General features: G+C 45.8%; 1 protein-coding gene across 2 annotated transcripts in view; it reads left to right on the top strand.

Moving 5' to 3' along the window:
* Positions 1-17727, top strand: part of LOC118372077 (tensin-3-like) — a 63560-nt gene extending 45833 nt beyond the window's left edge. Inside the window, exons 8-16 of one of the 2 annotated variants that reach the window (XM_052480022.1) lie at positions 3961-4047; positions 4339-4470; positions 4861-4959; positions 5245-5322; positions 5425-5490; positions 5717-5885; positions 14517-14585; positions 14718-14747; positions 15101-17727. In XM_052480022.1, coding sequence (XP_052335982.1) covers positions 3961-4047; positions 4339-4470; positions 4861-4959; positions 5245-5322; positions 5425-5490; positions 5717-5885; positions 14517-14585; positions 14718-14747; positions 15101-15242 — 872 coding nt within the window. In that variant the 3' untranslated portion in view covers positions 15243-17727. The remainder of the gene's footprint in view (positions 1-3960; positions 4048-4338; positions 4471-4860; positions 4960-5244; positions 5323-5424; positions 5491-5716; positions 5886-14516; positions 14586-14717; positions 14748-15100) is intronic. The other variant, XM_052480023.1, reaches the window with a different exon arrangement.
* The last annotated feature ends 2060 nt before the right edge of the window (positions 17728-19787 follow it).

Genomic DNA, 19787 nt, shown 5'->3' with positions numbered 1-19787 from the left:
AAGCTCACAGAACGGGACCGCCGAGTGCTGAAAAGTGTTGCGCGTAAAAATCGTCCGTCCTCTGTTACTGGCTTTGTTTTTCCATTTATATTCTGAGGATGGACTTTAGCACACATAGCTTGTTGACACGTAGGGTGCACTGATTGGTGTCACCTCGTCAGTCCGTGTGTGTTACACGTGTGCTGGTTGCCAACTCATTACTGGGAAGGTGTTTGACCTGTGTTGGCCCAGGTGCTATTTAGGCGTGGCTGGCCCAGTGCTCCAGTGGAGCTTGAGAGATGTTGGGGAGAGCTACACTTCACCTCATCTGTGGTGCGATTTCCAGCTCAACCTGTTTGTGTTTTGGTGTTTCCCCTGTTTGTTTGGCTTCATCTTTTAACTCCCTGTCCTAAGTTGTTGTGGCTTTTTCTTTTAGGTAGAGTTTCCGTCACTGATTGGTGGAAATATTTTGAAAGTTTCATAAACACACAGGGTAATAAAAAAAGCCATGGGCCCTTAAGTTGGAAACATTTGTGGAAAATCCTACATGGGAGATGCTAGATAAAAGTACAAAGGCGAATCTGCTCGTCACTGCAAATCATTATGACATGGCCATCCAAAATCAGTAGTCAAAGAGTTGCTCTGCTGAGGAGGAAATCCTTACGTAGAGGGATGTTGGTGAAAAGGGCAGTAGGTCAATTCCCATAGACTTGCAACTGAGGGAGATAGAACTCATGGCAAAATCGGAACAACAGAAATTGGAGGTGGAGCACAGGGAAAGACCAGATGAGCATGCAGACAGACTAGAACAAGAAGAACGTCAACATGCCTAAAATGGCCGTGAGATATTTGGTCACAGCTGAGATGAGATGGTTTGGGATGAGCTGGACTACAGAGTGAAGGAAAGGCAGCCAATAAGTGCTCAGCATATGTGGGAACTCCTTTGAGATTATTGGAAAAGCATTCTAGGTGAAGCTGGTTTAGAGAATGACAAGAGTGTGCAAAGCTGTCATCAAGGCAAAGGGTGGCTGATTTGAAGAATATATGTTGATTTGTTTAAAACCTTTTTGGTTACTACATGATTCCACATGTGTTTACTCATAGTTTTTATGTCTAAACTATTATTCTACAATGTGGAAAATAGTAAAAAATAAATAAAAACCCTGGAATGAGTAGGTGTGTCCAAACTTTTGACTGGTACTCATCTATATGAGAATGCTATTCATTGACTACAGTTCAGCATTCAACACCATAGTGCCCTCAAAGCTCATCACTAAACTAAGGACTCTGGGACTAAACACCTCCCTCTGTAACTGGATCCTGGACTTCCTGACGTGCCGCCCCCAGGTGGTAAGGGTAGGCAACAACACGTGCTGATCCTCAACACGGGGGCCCCGCAGGTGTGCGTGCTCAGTACTATCCTGTACTCCCTGTTCACTCAGGACTGCACGGCCAGGCACGACTTCAACACAATCATTTGTTGATGACACAACAGTGGTAGGCCTGATCACCAACAATGATGAGACAGCCTATAGAGAAGAGGTCAGAGACCTGACCGTGTGGTGCCAGGACAACAATCTTTCCCTCAACGTGATCAAGACAAAGGAGATGATTGTGGACTACAGGAAAAGGAGGACTGAGCAGGTTGACAGCTTCAAGTTCCTTGGCGTCCACATCACCAACAAACTAACATGGTCCAAACACACCAAGACAGTCGTGAAGAGGGCACGACACAACCTATTCCCCCTCAGGAGACTGAAAAGATTTGGTATGGGTCCTCAGATCCTCAAAAGGTTTTACAGCTGCACCATCGAGAGCATCCTGACGGGTTGCATCACTGTCTGGTACGGCAACTGCTCGGCCCAGTACATCACCGGGGCCAAGCTTCCTGCCATCCAGGATCTCTATACCAGGCGGTCAGAGGAAGGCCCTATAAATTGTCAAAGACTTCAGCCACCCTAGTCATAGACTGTTCTCTCTGCTACCACATGGCAAGCAGTACCGGAGCACCAAGTCTAGGTCCAAGAGGCTTCTAAACAGATTCTACCCCCAAGCCATAAGACTCCTGACTATTTGCATTGCCCCCCCACACACACACACTTCTACGCTGCTGCTACTCTGTTATCATCTATGCATAGTCACTTTAATAACTGTACCTGCATATACATATTTCCTCAATTACCTCGACTAACCTGTGCCTCCTCACATTGACTCTGTACTGGTACCCCCTGTATATAGCCTCCACATTGACTCTGTACTGGTACCCCCTGTATATAGCCTCCTCACATTGACTCTGTACTGGTACCCCCTGTATATAGCCTCCACATTGACTCTGTACTGGTACCCCCTGTATATAGCCTCCACATTGAGTGTGTACTGGTACCCCCTGTATATAGCCTCCACATTGACTCTGTACCGGTACCCCCTGTATATAGCCTCCACATTGACTCTGTACCGGTACCCCCTGTATATAGCCTCCACATTGAGTGTGTACTGGTACCCCCTGTATATAGCCTCCACATTGACTCTGTACCGGTACCCCCTGTATATAGCCTCCACATTGACTCTGTACCGGTACCCCCTGTATATAGCCTCCACATTGAGTGTGTACTGGTACCCCCTGTATATAGCCTCCACATTGACTCTGTACCGGTACCCCCTGTATATAGCCTCCACATTGACTCTGACGGTACCCCCTGTATATAGCCTCCTCACATTGACTCTGTACCGGTACCCCCTGTATATAGCCTCCACATTGACTCTGTACCGGTACCCCCTGTATATAGCCTCCACATTGAGTGTGTACTGGTACCCCCTGTATATAGCCTCCACATTGACTCTGTACCGGTACCCCCTGTATATAGCCTCCACATTGACTCTGTACCGGTACCCCTGTATATAGCCTCCTCACATTGACTCTGTACCGGTACCCCCTGTATATAGCCTCCACATTGACTCTGTACCGGTACCCCTGTATATAGCCTCCACATTGACTCTGTACAGGTACCCCTGTATATAGCCTCCACATTGACTCTGTACTGGTACCCCTGTATATAGCCTCCACATTGACTCTGTACTGGTACCCCCTGTATATAGTCTCCACATTGACTCTGTACTGGTACCCCCTGTATATAGTCTCCACATTGACTCTGTACTGGTACCCCTGTATATAGCCTCCACATTGACTCTGTACTGGTACCCCCTGTATATAGCCTCCACATTGACTCTGTACTGGTACCCCCTGTATATAGTATCGCTATTGTTATTTTACTGCTGCTCTTTAATTATTTGTTATTTTTTATCTGACTTTTATTTGGTATATTCTTAAGACTGCATTGTTGGTTAAGGGCTTGTAAGTAAATATTTAACTGTAAGCCTGTTGTATTCGGCGCATGAGACGAATAAAATGTGCTTTGATTTGTTTCACTCTATATATCACCATCACTATATAACCATAAGTATTTCTGCTACCAGTCACTTTTCAGCCCTGTTTCCATGTACATCTGCCAATCGCGCCTACACGGACACTCACACCCACACATTTACATGTGCAATCTATATCTATATCTATCTATATCTACTTCAAATACTCCACTATCCCTCCCTATTGTACATTTGGTGCTGGTACTGACCCTGTATATGCAGTAGCTGACATTTATCTGAAAATGTAGTTGTTTTTGTCCTCACTTATTTGGTGTGTTTTTGTTCTTGTTGTTTAGTTTATTACTTGTAATATTTTGACACTCAGTATTGCACTGTTGGGTAGGGCTTGCAAGTTAAGCATTTCACTGTACTTGTGCATGTGAAAAATTAAACCTCATTACACAGTCTGTCCCGTGTTGTAAACATGTATAGACACCTCTACGTTGACTCTCACCCGTACATTAAAAGACAATGCCTGAATTCACACTCAATCATACGGTCTTCTCTTTCTCTCTCTTCACACCAAGTGGCCGTCTCTGTCTGTGTGTTGTGTTGCAGACCCGTTTTCCAGTAAGCAGGACAATGTGAAGTTTGTTCAGGACACTTCCAAATTCTGGTACAAGCCTGACATCTCCAGAGATCAAGGTAAATATTGTTTCTGGAAATTAGACAGGTGCTGCAAGAACTCTTTCTCTCTTTGTGTGCGTTGCCTTGGATATTTTCTTTTCACACTGTGCTTTCCAGCACAGTTCCATCCATTTATGCTAGATGTGCATTACACATTGTGCAACCAGGCCAGAGCAGCACAGTTCGGCTTGGCTTGGCTCTGTTTGTCTCAGTAGTCTGAAAAGGGCATCACAGTCGCTACTGACGATGACATTGGGTGTTGTGACTGTGTTATAAACTTAGTTTTTTGACTCCTGTGGTGCTCTGTAGCCATCGGTGTGCTGAAGGACAGAGAACCTGGATCCTTCATCGTCAGGGACAGTCACTCGTTCCGCGGAGCCTACGGATTGGCTATGAAGGTGGCCACACCCCCTCCCTCTGTCCTGACACAGAGCAAGAAAGGTGGGTGTGATAGGCCACAAATTACTGCATTTCAAATGGCATGCTATTCCCTATAAAGTGCACTTCATTTGACCAGAGCCCTATGGGAATAGGATGCCATTTGAGACGCAGACTCAGAGAGGTCCATAAGTTCCAACATGGTCTCATTAGAATACGTCATAACATTTTACTATTGTAGTTATAGGTCACTTCTGACTTTCTTCTAATGAGATATTTCTGTCAGTCCAGGGCGGTGTAGGGTGAAGTTGCCGCTGATCCTGTGTCATTTTAGCATTTTTCTCCACAAATATTTGAGGCTAGGATTAGGGTAGGGGAAGCTGATCCTCGATCTGTACCTAGGGCACTTGCCATTTCCCCAATCCTCTCTGATGTCACTTCCTATCTCCATAGTGGGTGGCGACCTATCCAATGAACTGGTTAGGCACTTCCTGATTGAGTGCACACAGAAAGGGGTGCAGCTTAAGGGCTGTCCCAATGAACCCTACTTCGGTGAGGACATATTCATGTGTGTTGTGCTATGTGCCTACGTATGCGTGTTCTGTTCTGTTCTGTTCTTTTATGGTGTTTTGTGTTGGGTTCTATGCATATGTGTACTGCGTGGGTGCATATGTTCAGTTTTGTGAAGTAATACAATGTATTCCTCTGGTGGACATACTCATTAGTGCATCTAAACAGGTCCACAAAATCTGGTCCCAAAAATAATTTTGGGTTGACCAATGACTAGATGGAAAGGTATATTGAAGTATCTGAGACAGTGTATTCTGTTCCTCACAGGAAGTCTGACTGTGTTGGTCTGTCAACATTCCATTACCCCGTTGGCCCTGCCCTGTAAACTCATCATCCCCGAAAGAGGTAAGAATGTGTGTGTGTCTTTCCTTGTGTTTTTATAAATACAATTATATCAGTTCCCACTAAACTTCCCTTTTCTTCCTGTGTTGTCAAACCCTCTGGAAGAGACAAGTGATCCCTCAACACAGTCAGTAACCAACTCTGCTGCTGAGCTACTCAAACAGGGAGCAGGTACTTTATAGTCTCAGCTCTCCTCTCTCTCTGTGTGTGTGTGTGTGTGTGTGTGTGTGTGTGTGTGTGTGTGTGTGTGTGTGTGTGTGTGTGTGTGTGTCATGTATGCTTCTCCGTGTAGTTCATGGGCTCAGTAGAGCTGCAGTCTCTGACTGGGTACCAGTCTGTATGTGTGTTACAGTGTATACCGTGTGTCTGTGTAACTGGTGTGTGTCTCTCTCCCTAGCTTGCAGTGTGTGGTTCTTGGGCTCAGTAGAGCTGGAGTCTTTGACAGGGTACCAGGCTGTACAAAAGGCAGCCAGTCTGACTCTGGCCATGGACCCTCCTCCAACCTCCACTGTGGTTAATTTCAAAGTCTCAACACAGGGCATCACTCTCACCGACAATCAGAGGAAGTGAGTCATACGCACACTTGCATGAACACACATGCACGCGGCATGCCATGCATTCATGTGAACACACACACACACACACACACACACACACACACACACACACACACACACACACACACACACACACACTTGAGCATGCATGCATATGCCTGCACACACATATAATATAAAGAACCTCCTACAAAATAAGGGTATGGTATTGTTCCCTGGGGAACATAAATATCTAAATACAGATAATGTACCTTCAGAGGTACAGATAATGATATCACATGGTATTGTTCCCTGGGGAACAACAATATCTAAATACAGATAATGTACCTTCAGAGGTACAGATAATGATATCACATGGTATTGTTCCCTGGGGAACAACAATATCTAAATACAGATAATGTACCTTCAGAGGTACAGATAATGATATCACATGGTATTGTTCCCTGGGGAACAACAATATCTAAATACAGATAATGTACCATCAGAGGTACAGATAATGTATCTTCAGAGGTACAGATAATGATATCACATGGTATTGTTCGTTACCCTTTTGGTACGTGTGCGGACGAAGAGGGTCCATTTTTGTACCCAATATTTTGAATATTAAGATCCAATCATCACACTGTAGTTCTGGACGTTGAAGGGACATTTCGGTTTCCCAATAAGTTGCAGAAAAGCAACGAACGAAGGTACATATTTGTACCCACCATAAGGCGCAATGATTAATTTATGACACCTAAAAGGATCTAATGGCTCTGTCACTGGGGTGGTACATTAAAAGGGCACATTTGTACCCTCTTCATTACTTAAGTCATTTTTGCGGGTATCTGTACTTTACTATTTATAATTTTGTCAACTTTTACTTTTACTTCATTACATTCCAAAAGAAAATAATGTTTCTTTTAACTCAAATCAAATGTTATTGGTCACATACACGTGTTTAGCAGATGTTACTGCGGGATTAGCAAAATGCTTGAACCCCATACATTTTCCCTGACACCCACAAAAGTACTCATTACATTTTGAATGCTTAGCAGGACAGGAAAATGGTCAAATTCATGCACTTATCAAGAGGACATCCCTACTGCCTCTGATCTGGCAGACGCACTAAACACAAATGCTTTGTTTGTAAATATGTCTGTGTTGGAGCGTGCCCCTGGCTCTCCCAGAAACAAAAGAAAATTGTGCCGTCTGCTTTGCTTAATATGAGGTATTTGAAATGATTTGTACTTTTACTTTTGATACTTAAGTATATTTAAAACCAAATACTTTTAGACTTTTACTCAAGTAGTATTTTACTGGTTCACTTTCACCAGCAGCATACCACTGCTGGCTTGCTTCTGAAGCTAAGCAGGGTTGGTCCTGGTCAGCAACATACCACCCTGCATAACACTGCTAGCTTGCTTCTGAAGCTAAGCAGGGTTGGTCCTGGTCAGCAACATACCACCCTGCATAACACTGCTAGCTTGCTTCTGAAGCTAAGCAGGGTTGGTCCTGGTCAGCAGCATACCACCCTGCATACCACTGCTGGCTTGCTTCTGAAGCTAAGCAGGGTTGGTCCTGGTCAGCAGCATACCACCCTGCATACCACTGCTGGCTTGCTTCTGAAGCTAAGCAGGGTTGGTCCTGGTCAGCAACATACCACCCTGCATACCACTGCTGGCTTGCTTCTGAAGCTAAGCAGGGTTGGTCCTGGTCAGCAACATACCACCCTGAATACCACTGCTGGCTTGCTTCTGAAGCTAAGCAGGGTTGGTCCTGGTCAGCAGCATACCACCCTGCATCCCACTGCTGGCTTGCTTCTGAAGCTAAGCAGGGTTGGTCCTGGTCAGCAGCATACCACCCTGCACTCTTGGCCTGCATACCACTGCTGGCTTGCTTCTGAATCTAAGCAGGGTTGGTCCTGGTCAGCAGCATACCACCCTGCATACCACTGCTGGCTTCAGGTTCTGGACAGCTACAGCAGGGTTGGTCCTGGTCAGCTCTACAACAGCATACCACCCTGCATACCACTGCTGGCTTGCTTCTGAAGCTAAGCAGGGTTGGTCCTGGTCAGCAGCATACCACCCTGCATACCACTGCTGGCTTGCTTCTGAAGCTAAGCAGGGTTGGTCCTGGTCAGCAGCATACCACCCTGCATACCACTGCTGGCTTGCTTCTGAAGCTAAGCAGGGTTGGTCCTGGTCAGCAGCATACCACCCTGCATACCACTGCTGGCTTGCTTCTGAATCTAAGCAGGGTTGGTCCTGGTCGGGCAGCATACCACCCTGCATACCACTGCTGGCTTGCTTCTGAAGCTAAGCAGGGTTGGTCCTGGTCAGCAACATACCACCCTGCATACCACTGCTAGCTTGCTTCTGAAGCTAAGCAGGGTTGGTCCTGGTCAGCAGCATACCACCCTGCATACCACTGCTGGCTTGCTTCTGAAGCTAAGCAGGGTTGGTCCTGGTCAGCAACATACCACCCTGCATACCACTGCTGGCTTGCTTCTGAAGCTAAGCAGGGTTGGTCCTGGTCAGCAGCATACCACCCTGCATACCACTGCTGGCTTGCTTCTGAAGCTAAGCAGGGTTGGTCCTGGTCAGCAGCATACCACCCTGCATACCACTGCTGGCTTGCTTCTGAAGCTAAGCAGGGTTGGTCCTGGTCAGCAGCATACCACCCTGCATACCACTGCTGGCTTGCTTCTGAATCTAAGCAGGGTTGGTCCTGGTCAGCAGCATACCACCCTGCATACCACCGCTGGCTTGCTTCTGAAGCTAAGCAGGGTTGGTCCTGGTCAGCAGCATACCACCCTGCATACCACTGCTGGCTTGCTTCTGAAGCTAAGCAGGGTTGGTCCTGGTCAGCAGCATACCACCCTGCATACCACTGCTGGCTTGCTTCTGAAGCTAAGCAGGGTTGGTCCTGGTCAGCAGCATACCACCCTGCATACCACTGCTGGCTTGCTTCTGAAGCTAAGCAGGGTTGGTCCTGGTCAGCAGCATACCAGCCTGCATACCACTGCTGGCTTGCTTCTGAAGCTAAGCAGGGTTGGTCCTGGTCAGCAACATACCACCCTGCATACCACTGCTGGCTTGCTTCTGAAGCTAAGCAGGGTTGGTCCTGGTCAGCAGCATACCACCCTGCATACCACTGCTGGCTTGCTTCTGAAGCTAAGCAGGGTTGGTCCTGGTCAGCAACATACCACCCTGCATACCACTGCTGGCTTGCTTCTGAAGCTAAGCAGGGTTGGTCCTGGTCAGCAGCATACCACCCTGCATACCACTGCTGGCTTGCTTCTGAAGCTAAGCAGGGTTGGTCCTGGTCAGCAGCATACCACCCTGCATACCACTGCTGGCTTGCTTCTGAAGCTAAGCAGGGTTGGTCCTGGTCAGTCCCTGGATGGGAGACCAGATTCTGCTGGAAGTGGTGTTGGAGGGCCAGTAGGAGGCACTCTTTCCTCTGGTCTAAAAAAATATACATATTCCCCAGGGCAGTGATTCCCTGTGTAGGGTGCCGTCTTCCGGATGGGACGTTAAACGGGTGTCCTGACTCTCTCTGAGGTCAGAACAGGGCTCCGGGCAGCCGAGCGGAAATGGAGGAAAACTCGCCTCACCTGCGGACCTGGCATCCTTTCACTCCCTCCTCTCTACATTTTCCTCCTCTGTCTCTGCTGCTAAAGCCACTTTCTACCACTCTAAATTCCAAGCATCTGCCTCTAACCCTAGGAAGCTCTTTGCCACCTTCTCCTCCCTCCTGAATCCTCCCCCCTCCCTCCTCCCCTCTCTGCAGATGACTTCGTCAACCATTTTGAAAAGAAGGTCGATGACATCCGATCCTCGTCTTGCTAAGTCAACCGACACTGCTGGTTCTGCCCACACTGCCCTACCCTATGCTCTGACCTCTTTCTCCCCTCTCTCTCCAGATGAAATCTCGCGTCTTGTGACGGCCGTGGTCCGCCCAACAACCTGCCCGCTTGACCCTATCCCCTCCTCTCTTCTCCAGACCATTTCGGAGACCTTCTCCCTTACCTCACCTCGCTCATCAACTCATCCCTGACCGCTGGCTACGTCCCTCCTGGGTCTTCAAGAGAGCGAGAGTTGCACCCCTTCTGAAAAAACCTACACTCGATCCCTCCGATGTCAACAACTACAGACCAGTATCCCTTTCTCTTTTCTCTCCAAAACTCTTGAGGGCTATTTTTGCCGTCCTTGGCCAGCTCTACCGCTATCTCTCTCAGAATGACCTTCTTGATCCAAATCAGTCAGGTTTCAAGACTAGTCATTCAACTGAGACTGCTCTTCTCTGTATCACGGAGGCGCTCCGCACTGCTAAAGCTAACTCTCTCCTCTGCTCTCATCCTTCTAGACCTATCGGCTGCCTTCGATACTGACAATCTGGACCCTCTCTTCTAATATTATCCGCCGCCATTGTGAACCATCAGATCCTCCTCTCCACCCTCTCCGAGTTGGGCATCCACTGCGCGGCCCACGCTTGATTGTGTCCTACCTGACAGGTCGCTCCTACCAGGTGGCGTGGCGAGAATCTGTCTCCTCACCACGCGCTCTCACCACTGGTGTCCCCCAGGGCTCTGTTCTAGGCCCTCTCTTATTCTCGCTATACACCAAGTCACTTGGCTCTGTCATAACCTCACATGGTCTCTCCTATCATTGCTATGCAGACGACACACAATTAATCTTCTCCTTTCCCCCTTCTGATGACCAGGTGGCGAATCGCATCTCTGCATGTCTGGCAGACATATCAGTGTGGATGACGGATCACCACCTCAAGCTTGAACAGCATCCTCAGCAAGACGGAGCTCCTCTTCCTGGGGAAGGACTGCCCGTTCCATGATCTCGCCATCACGGTTGACAACTCCATTGTGTCCTCCTCCCAGAGCGCTAAGAACCTTGGCGTGATCCTGGACAACACCCTGACGTTCTCAACTAACATCAAGGCGGTGTCCCGTTCCTGTAGGTTCATGCTCTACAACATCCGCAGAGGACCCTGCCTCACACAGGAAGCGGCGCAGGTCCTAATCCAGGCACTTGTCATCTCCCGTCTTGATTACTGCAACTCGCTGTTGGCTGGGCTCCCTGCCTGTGCCATTAAACCCCTACAACTCATCCAGAACACTACCGCAGCCCTGTCTGGTGTTCAACCTTCCCAAGTTCTCTCACGTCACCCCGCTCCTCTTACACAGCATCTCTCCACTGGCTTCCAGTTGAATCTGCTCATACAGCATCCGCTACAAGACCATGGTGCTCGCCTACGGAGCTGTGAGGGGAACTGCACCTCAGTACCTCCAGGCTCTGATCACCCCTACACCCAAACAAGGACACTGCGTTCATCCACCTCTGGCCTGCTCGCCTCCCTACCACTGAGGAAGTACAGTTCCCGCTCAGCCCAGTCAAAACTGTTCGCTGCATCATCTGGCCCCCAATGGTGGAACAAACTCCTCACGACGCCAGGACAGCGGAGTCAATCACCACCTTCCGGAGACACCTGAAACCCCACCTCTTCAAGGAATACCTAGGATAGGGTAAGTAAGGGTCACACCAGTAATCCTTCTCATCATCTCTCATCACACCTCCCCCTTCTCACATCCCCCAACAAGATTTAGATGCAAGTGGCTGTTCCACTGGTTGTCATAAGGTGTATGCACCAATTTGTAAGTCGCTCTGGATAAGAGCGTCTGCTAAATGACTTAAATGTAAATGTAAATGTAATTAAAGATCCCATGGCACTTATTGTAAGAGTAGGGGTGTATGTTTGTGATGGCTGGAATGGATAAATAAACTTGTCATTTTCTATTAAAGTATCACAATTGGGTACTTTTTCCACCACGGATTATCATATTTCCTTGCAGTTCCCCCACGGGTTCAAGTCCAAGCTCTTGCTGGGCCACTCAAGAACACTCAGAGACTTGTCCCGAAGCCACTTCTGTGTTCTCTTGGCTGTGTGCTTAGGGTTGAAGTCCTGTTGGAAGATGAACTTTCGTCACAGTCTGAGGTCCTGAAAGCTCCGGAGCAGGTTTTCATCAAGGATCTCTCTGTACTTTGCTCTGTTCATCTTCCTTTGATCCTGACTAGTCTCCCAGTCCCTGCTTCTGAAAAACATCTCCACAGCATGATGCTGCCACCCCCATGCTTCTGGTTCTGGTTTCCTCCAGACGTGACGCTTGGTATTCAGGCCTAAGAGTTAAATCTTGGTTTCATCAGACCAGAGAATCCTGTTTCACATGGTCTGAGAGTCTTTAGGTGTCTTTTGGCAAACTCCAAGCGCGCTGTCATGTGCCTTTTACTGAGGAGTTTCTTCTGTCTGACCACTCCACCATAAAGGCCTGATTGATGGAGTGCTGCAGAAATGGTTGTCCTTCTGGAAGGTTCTCCTATCGCTACAGAGGAACTCTGGAGCTCTGTCAGAGTGACCATTGGGTTCTTGGTCACCTCCCTGGGCATGGCCCTTCTCCCCCGATTGCTCAGTTTGACCGGGCGGCCAGCTCTAGGAAGAGTCTTGGTGGTTCCAAACTTATTCCATTTAAGAATGATTGCGGCCAATGTGATCTTGACCTTCAATACTTCAGACATTTTTTGGTACCCTTCCCCAGATCTGTGCCTCGACACAATCCTGTCTCGGAGCTCTACAGACAATTCCTTCGACCTCATGGCTTGTTTTTTTTTTCTCTGACAATCAATGTCAACTGTGGGACCTTATATAGACAGGTGTGTGCCTTTCTAAATCATGTCCAATCAATTGAATTTCCCACAGGTGGACTCCAAGTTGTAGAAACATCTCAAGGATGATTTAATGGAAACAGGGTACACCTGAGCTCAATTTTGATTCTCATAGCAAAGGGTCTAAATACTTACGTAAATAAGGTATTTCATTTTTTTTATTTTTAATACATTCACACAAAAAAAATATTAACTGTTTTCACTTTTCATTATGGGCTATTTTTATTTATTCCATTTTAGAATAAGGCTGTAACGTAGCAAAAAGTCAATGGGTCTGAATACTTTCCAAATGCAATGTATCCTTATTGTGAGTCCTAATTTAAACCTAATACAGTATGCCACAGAGACTTTGAATACCGTATGTGAAAATGTCAATGCGACTAACTTTCCAGTTTTATGTGCTGCATGTCATATATTGTGTTATGATTTATTGTATTTGTATGCTGGCGTCACAAAAATAATTTCCATGGAAAATTCAAGTATATCATATTGTATCTGAGGAATGAACTGGGGTAGAATTATGTACCTAAAGGTTCAAAGGACTACCTTACATGGTACCACCCCATTAACAAGCGTTGGTTGCACTTTAGGAACATGTTTTCCTCCTGGCTACCCCAACCCTGGCCAACAGCTCCGCACCCCTCGCAGCTACTTGCCCGAGCCTCCCCAGCTTCTCCTTCACCCAAATCCAGATCGCAGATGTTCTGAAAGAGCTGCAAATCCTGGACCCGTACAAATCAGCTGGGCTAGACAATCTGGACCCTCTCTTTCTAATATTATCCGCCGCCATTGTTGCAACCCCTATTGCCAGTCTGTTCAACCTCTCTGTCGTTTCGTCACTACTTACACAGCATCATCTGCTCATCACACCAGTATCACTACTTACACATCATCATCTGCTCATCACACCAGTATCACTACTTACACAGCATCATCTGCTCATCACACCAGTATCACTACTTACACAGCATCATCTGCTCATCACACCAGTATCACTACTTACACATCATCATCTGCTCATCACACCAGTGTCACTACTTACACAGCATCACCTGCTCATCACACCAGTATCACTACTTACACAGCATCATCTGCTCATCACACCAGTATCACTACTTACACAGCATCATCTGCTCATCACACCAGTATCACTACTTACACAGCATCATCTGCTCATCACACCAGTATCACTACTTACACAGCATCATCTGCTCATCACACCAGTATCACTACTTACACAGCATCATCTGCTCATCACACCAGCATCAGTATCACTACTTACACAGCATCATCTGCTCATCACACCAGTATCACTACTTACACAGCATCATCTGCTCATCACACCAATATCACTACTTACACAGCATCATCTGCTCATCACACCAGTATCACTACTTACACAGCATCATCTGCTCATCACACCAGTATCACTACTTACACAGCATCATCTGCTCATCACACCAGTATCACTACTTACACAGCATCATCTGCTCATCACACCAGTATCACTACTTACACAGCATCATCTGCACATCATCACCTGCTCATCTATCACTACAGTGTTAATCTGCTAAATTGTAATTACTTTGCTACTATGGCCTATTTATTGCCTTACCACCTCATGTCATTTGAACACACTGTGTATATAGTCTTTCTTTTTTTCTCTACTGTGTTATTGACTGTACACTTGTTAATTCCATGTGTAACTCTGTGTTGTATGTGTCGAACTGCTGTGCTTTATCTTGGCCAGGTCGCAGTTGTAAATGAGAACTTGTTCTCAACTAGCTCACCTGCTTAAATAAAGGTGAAATAAAAAAAATAAAAAAATATCTAAACCTTTTTTCCAACAGTATAGTTACGACAGATATTGTATACCTACACTACAGTGTACTCACCCCTCACTGTCTCTCTCTGTCTCTAGGCTGTTCTTCAGGAGACACTACACCGTCAATACCGTCATTTTCTGTGCCCTTGACCCACAGGACCGCAAGTGAGTACTGTGCACTCCTGTGTGGGTGTGTGTGTGCCTCAGATAATCATGTGAGTACTGTGCACTCCTGTGTGGGTGTGTGTGTGCCTCAGATAATCATGCACGGCAACTAACTAATTCTCTCCTCACAAGGTGGACAAGAGATCGCTGCTCGTCTGCTAAGTAAGTCATTCTCTCACTTCAGCTCCTGTCATTATTTTTCTCTCTCTTATGCACTGTCTTCCTCTCGATCACCCTTTCTCATTGTGTTTCACAAATTGTCTTTCTATCTTTACAAATCTCTCTCTATCCCACAGAGATATAACTTGTATTTTCTGAAGTATTTGCTGAATAGCAAGAGAAAATGTTTTGCAATGAAAACAACAGTTTATTTTTTGAAGAATTCAGGAAGGTCCCTCTCCATTTTGGCCCATATGTTTCTGTTGTATTCCTAGTGAACATGACCCTCGATTCTCCTGTTTGGCTGTTGAAGCTGAAGGCTTACTGAGCTTCTCTGCTGTTTCTCCTCTTGTCAGGATCTTTGGTTTTGTGGCGAGGAAGTCGGTGAGTGGGACGGAGAATGTGTGTCACCTGTTTGCTGAACACAACCCCGAACAACCTGCCAGTGCCATCGTCAACTTCGTCTCCAAGGTGTTGATTGGATCACTGAAGAAATAAGACCTGGGCACACACACACTCACACACCACACACCACACACCACACGCACTCACACACCACACGCTCACACACACACTCACACACCACACACTCACACACACACTCACACACCACACACTCACACACCACACACTCACACACACACACACACGCTCACACACACACACACACACACACACACACACACACACACACACACACACACACACACACACACACACAGTTTGTCCTGCTGGTACATACTGCACTTAAATGCCGAGGTAGAGAAGACTAATGTGTTGCATTATGGCAAACTACCAGCAGAGGGCAGCACAGGAGCAACATCTTTACCCTGCCACCAGGGTTGTAAGGGTGACATTTCACCTTGACGCTGGTCAGATTTTGCATTTCCCCCGCTTATGGTTAAGATTAGGTGAGGGGAAATCTGAACTTATCATAGATCTGTTCCGAGAGGAAACTTGACCCTGAAGTGCATCGAGGACTTAATCTTCTCAAGAAAACCAATGCTTATATTAACGAAGTCTGCTTATCAGATGAGGCTGATGTGATGGCTGGAATGTACGGTATCAAACACATGGTTACAATGGTCCCGCCCTCCTATATCAACGCCCACCAGCCACCACTGATATGTATGTCTGTGATCTGGATGTCATTGTAAAGGGAGGGAATCTGTCATGTATGTTAGTATTTTTAGGACATTTTTTCCAACAACTTTATTTGTTTAACTGTAATCTATATGATATTACCCTATAATCACACAGCATTACTAGTCTGGCTATACCTGCCATGACGAGTAAAAAGGCTTTCAACAATGAATAGGGTCACTTTCAATCACTTCAGCCAATCCTTTTGAACTCATATCATCAGTGAAACATAGGATACTCTACAATCCAGTGCTTGACTTGGGCCGGAACACACTAATATAAACTGTACTGGCACCCAAAAGGATTTCAGTCAAGCACTGCTACAATCGACTGGGTTTGTTTAGCATCAACTTAATAGTTAAGCCCCACCATGGAGTAGCACCATATCATAGAGTTTACGATTAAAGCTAGAGCACTGATGTCTTAGACAAATCAGACCACACTGATCGGTTAAAATTAGCGGGTGACCGTTCTATTGCATATGACAGCAGAGTATCGTCTGCTATTTTTTTTTATTCATCTCCTGACAATACTACATGTTGAATCGACTCCGTTCGTCGACACCCAGCAGGCATCTTCTGTGGACACGTTAGTTATATAAGACTAAAGCCTATATCTGGTGTCCCTTTCAACAGATATTAACAGTTATATTAGACAAAAGCCTATATCTGGTGTCCCTTTCAACAGATATTAACAGTTATATTAGACAAACGCCTATATCTGGTGTCCCTTTCAACAGATATTAACAGTTATATTAGACAAAAGCCTATATCTGGTGTCCCTTTCAACAGATATTAACAGTTATATTAGACAAACGCCTATATCTGGTGTCCCTTTCAACAGATATTAACAGTTATATTAGACAAAAGCCTATATCTGGTGTCCCTTTCAACAGATATTAACAGATTTTAAAAGATGTGGGTTTTATACATAGGCTGAAATATTTATAATTGATGTGCATATGTTTTTATAAATACGTATCTCTTTGAACACATAATTGTCTGTATATTTAACATGATACATTGGGTTTGAAAGATGAATAACTCTGAGGAGATATGAAACAGTGCAACATATTGTTGTAAGGAGCACTATGATTACTGTCTTGTTCTTGACAATGGCATGGCGTTGCACTGGTGTGAGGAACAGTAGTGTACCTCTGGTCAAACGCAGTGCACTATATTGGAAATAAGCTCCCACTGAAGTCTCTTCCTTGTCGTATTGTTGGAGAGTCGAAGGGAACTGTTTTCCATACTCGTGTTTCTGCGATCCATGTCTCCTACTTCTGTGGTTTCCTGAGTTCTCTGGCCCAAGAGCATAACTTGAGTACTCTATTGCACATGAGGTTGGTGGCACCTTTTATTCAGGGGGCGACGGGCTACTGGTAAATGGCTGGAGTGGAATTGTGTTGACTTCGTTCCGGCCAACCGCAAGGCTGCCCTCAGCAGCCTCCACTGCTCTACTTGTAAGATTCATGTTACTTCACTCACATATTGAAAATAGAACTAGAACTCGTATATTACATTCCTTCTTTTGTCATTTAGGCCACATAGATGTGTTGTGTCCAAAACGTCCGGATTGAGCAAATGCTTTTTCATTATCCGTTGATTATTGTCAGACAAAAGTCGTCTCGTCTTTTTACACATGCAACTTGTCCTACGATAGTTTCGTTGAGTTAAACTTTTGATGGACAAAAACAGAAAACTGATGAATGCATTATACGCTTTCATCTGCGCTCATGCGTCTCTGTGTGGCCGCAGCCATATGAAAATGTCAATTAGAGTATTTTTTTTCCCAGTAGATGGCACAGATCTATCACAAAATAAACAAATGTAGGATGTCGTTTCTGTGTGTGTGTGTGGTACAGTATTTGTATAACTGTGAGTGAGTGGGTCTTTGACTTAGCCTTCAGGAGAGGAATGCCAGTCTGACCATTTCTGCTATTTTGTGTTTCCGCCACCGAAAAGAGCTTCTTGGACATCAGAACAGCAATCACTAACCTCGATTTTGATTTCCACTTCAACGAGTCGGCAGCGCAAGACATACTGCTCACCCAGCCCTTAATCCCTGAGGCACCCTGATGAAACTACATAAATGAACCACCTCCACCCTCTGTTCTATTGGCGAATGTACAATCACGAGTTCCGTTGGAGACGATCCTATCAACGGGACCTGAAGAACTGTACCTTGTGTTTCTTAGAGTCCTGGTGGAACAAGATAATATACAGTGCCTTCGGAAAGTATTCAGACCCCTTGACTTTTCCCCCCAAAACATTACGTCACAGCCTTATTCTAAAATCTTTTTTTTTTTAAACACACAATACCCCATAAAGACACAGCGAAAACAGTTTTTTTTTTGCTAATGTATTAAAAACACAAACAGAAAAAACTTATTTACATAAGTATTCAGACTCTTTGCTCTGAGACACGAACAATTTAGTTCAGGTGCATCCTGTTTCCAACTTTCCAAAACTGGAAAGTTAGTCACATTGACATTTTCACATACGGTATTCAAAGTCTCTGTGGCATACTGTATTAGGGTTAAATTAGGACTCACAATAAGGATACATTGCATTTGGAAAGTATTCAGACCCATTTACTTTTTCGACATTTTAAGTGAATAAGTGAATATTTATAGTGTTTTTTTGTAGCTTCTGTTGACGCCAAAATGGCGGCTATTTCTTTGGGTTCTGAGCGCAGTTCTCAGATTACGTAAAAAGAATAACGTTTTTTTTAAATCTGACAGCGGTTGCATAGAGGATACGTTTATCTTTAATTCTGTGAATAACACTTGCATCTTTTATCATCTTTTCTGCAAAATCACCAGATGTTTTGGAATCAAAACATTACTGCACGTAACGTGCCAATGTAAACTGAGATTTTTATATATATATATATATATATATATACAGTGCCTTGCGAAAGTATTCGGCCCCCTTGAACTTTGCGACCTTTTGCCACATTTCAGGCTTCAAACATAAAGATATAAAACTGTATTTTTTTGTGAAGAATCAACAACAAGTGGGACACAATCATGAAGTGGAACGACATTTATTGGATATTTCAAACTTTTTTAACAAATCAAAAACTGAAAAATTGGGCGTGCAAAATTATTATTATTATTGTGCCCCCTAGCCCCAACAGGTGGGAGCAGGGAGCAGGGGTCCGGTGGAGGTCCGCCTGTCGCCGATACCTGTCTTGAGGAGGGTGGACCGTGCTCTCTTCCAAGTACAGCAACGGTGGCAGAAGAACATCTGGGCCAAGGGTATGTTGACCTCTTCCTCCTGCTCAGGGAAGAGTGGACTAACCCATTGAACACTCGAACGGCGAGAGACCAGTGGCTGAGCAGGTATGGTGTCGCGGGCATAGTCCACCCACATGAGTTGCTGGCTACAGGTTGAGGGTAAGGGTAAGGCTGAGGGTAACTTGGGAAATTAAATGGGCGGTTTTGAAAAACCTATCCACCGTCGTGAGGATAGTGGTGTTGAGTGATGAGTGGTGTGATAGTGGTGAGGAGACCTGTGACGAAGTCCAGGGATATATGGGATCAGGATCGCTGAAGAATGGGAAGAGGTTGAAGGAGGCCAGCCCGAGCTTTCCACAGAGTTTTATTCTGGGCACATACGGTGCAGGCGGCGAAGAAACGTGGAGAAGTCGGGAACAGAAAGGTTCAAAAAGGTTGTCGTACAAAGGCCAGGGTCTAACGAGAGTGAGGATGGTAGGCCAGTCGAGAGGAATGAGCCCATTACAGAACCGGGGAGCCGGCAGAGTCCGGGATAAACATCCAGTTAGCCAGGCTAACCCCCGTTGTCCGTCTGGGAATGCTGTGTGTTTCATGGACCTGGCGAGACAAGAAGTAGGGACGATGGTCTCGGGGTCTGATGGTGTACCAGTGGGGCTATA

This window comes from Oncorhynchus keta, chromosome 26 (genome assembly GCF_023373465.1).
Source record: "Oncorhynchus keta strain PuntledgeMale-10-30-2019 chromosome 26, Oket_V2, whole genome shotgun sequence".
Classification (NCBI taxonomy): domain Eukaryota; kingdom Metazoa; phylum Chordata; class Actinopteri; order Salmoniformes; family Salmonidae; genus Oncorhynchus; species Oncorhynchus keta.
This window is presented reverse-complemented; position numbering and strand designations above follow the sequence as displayed.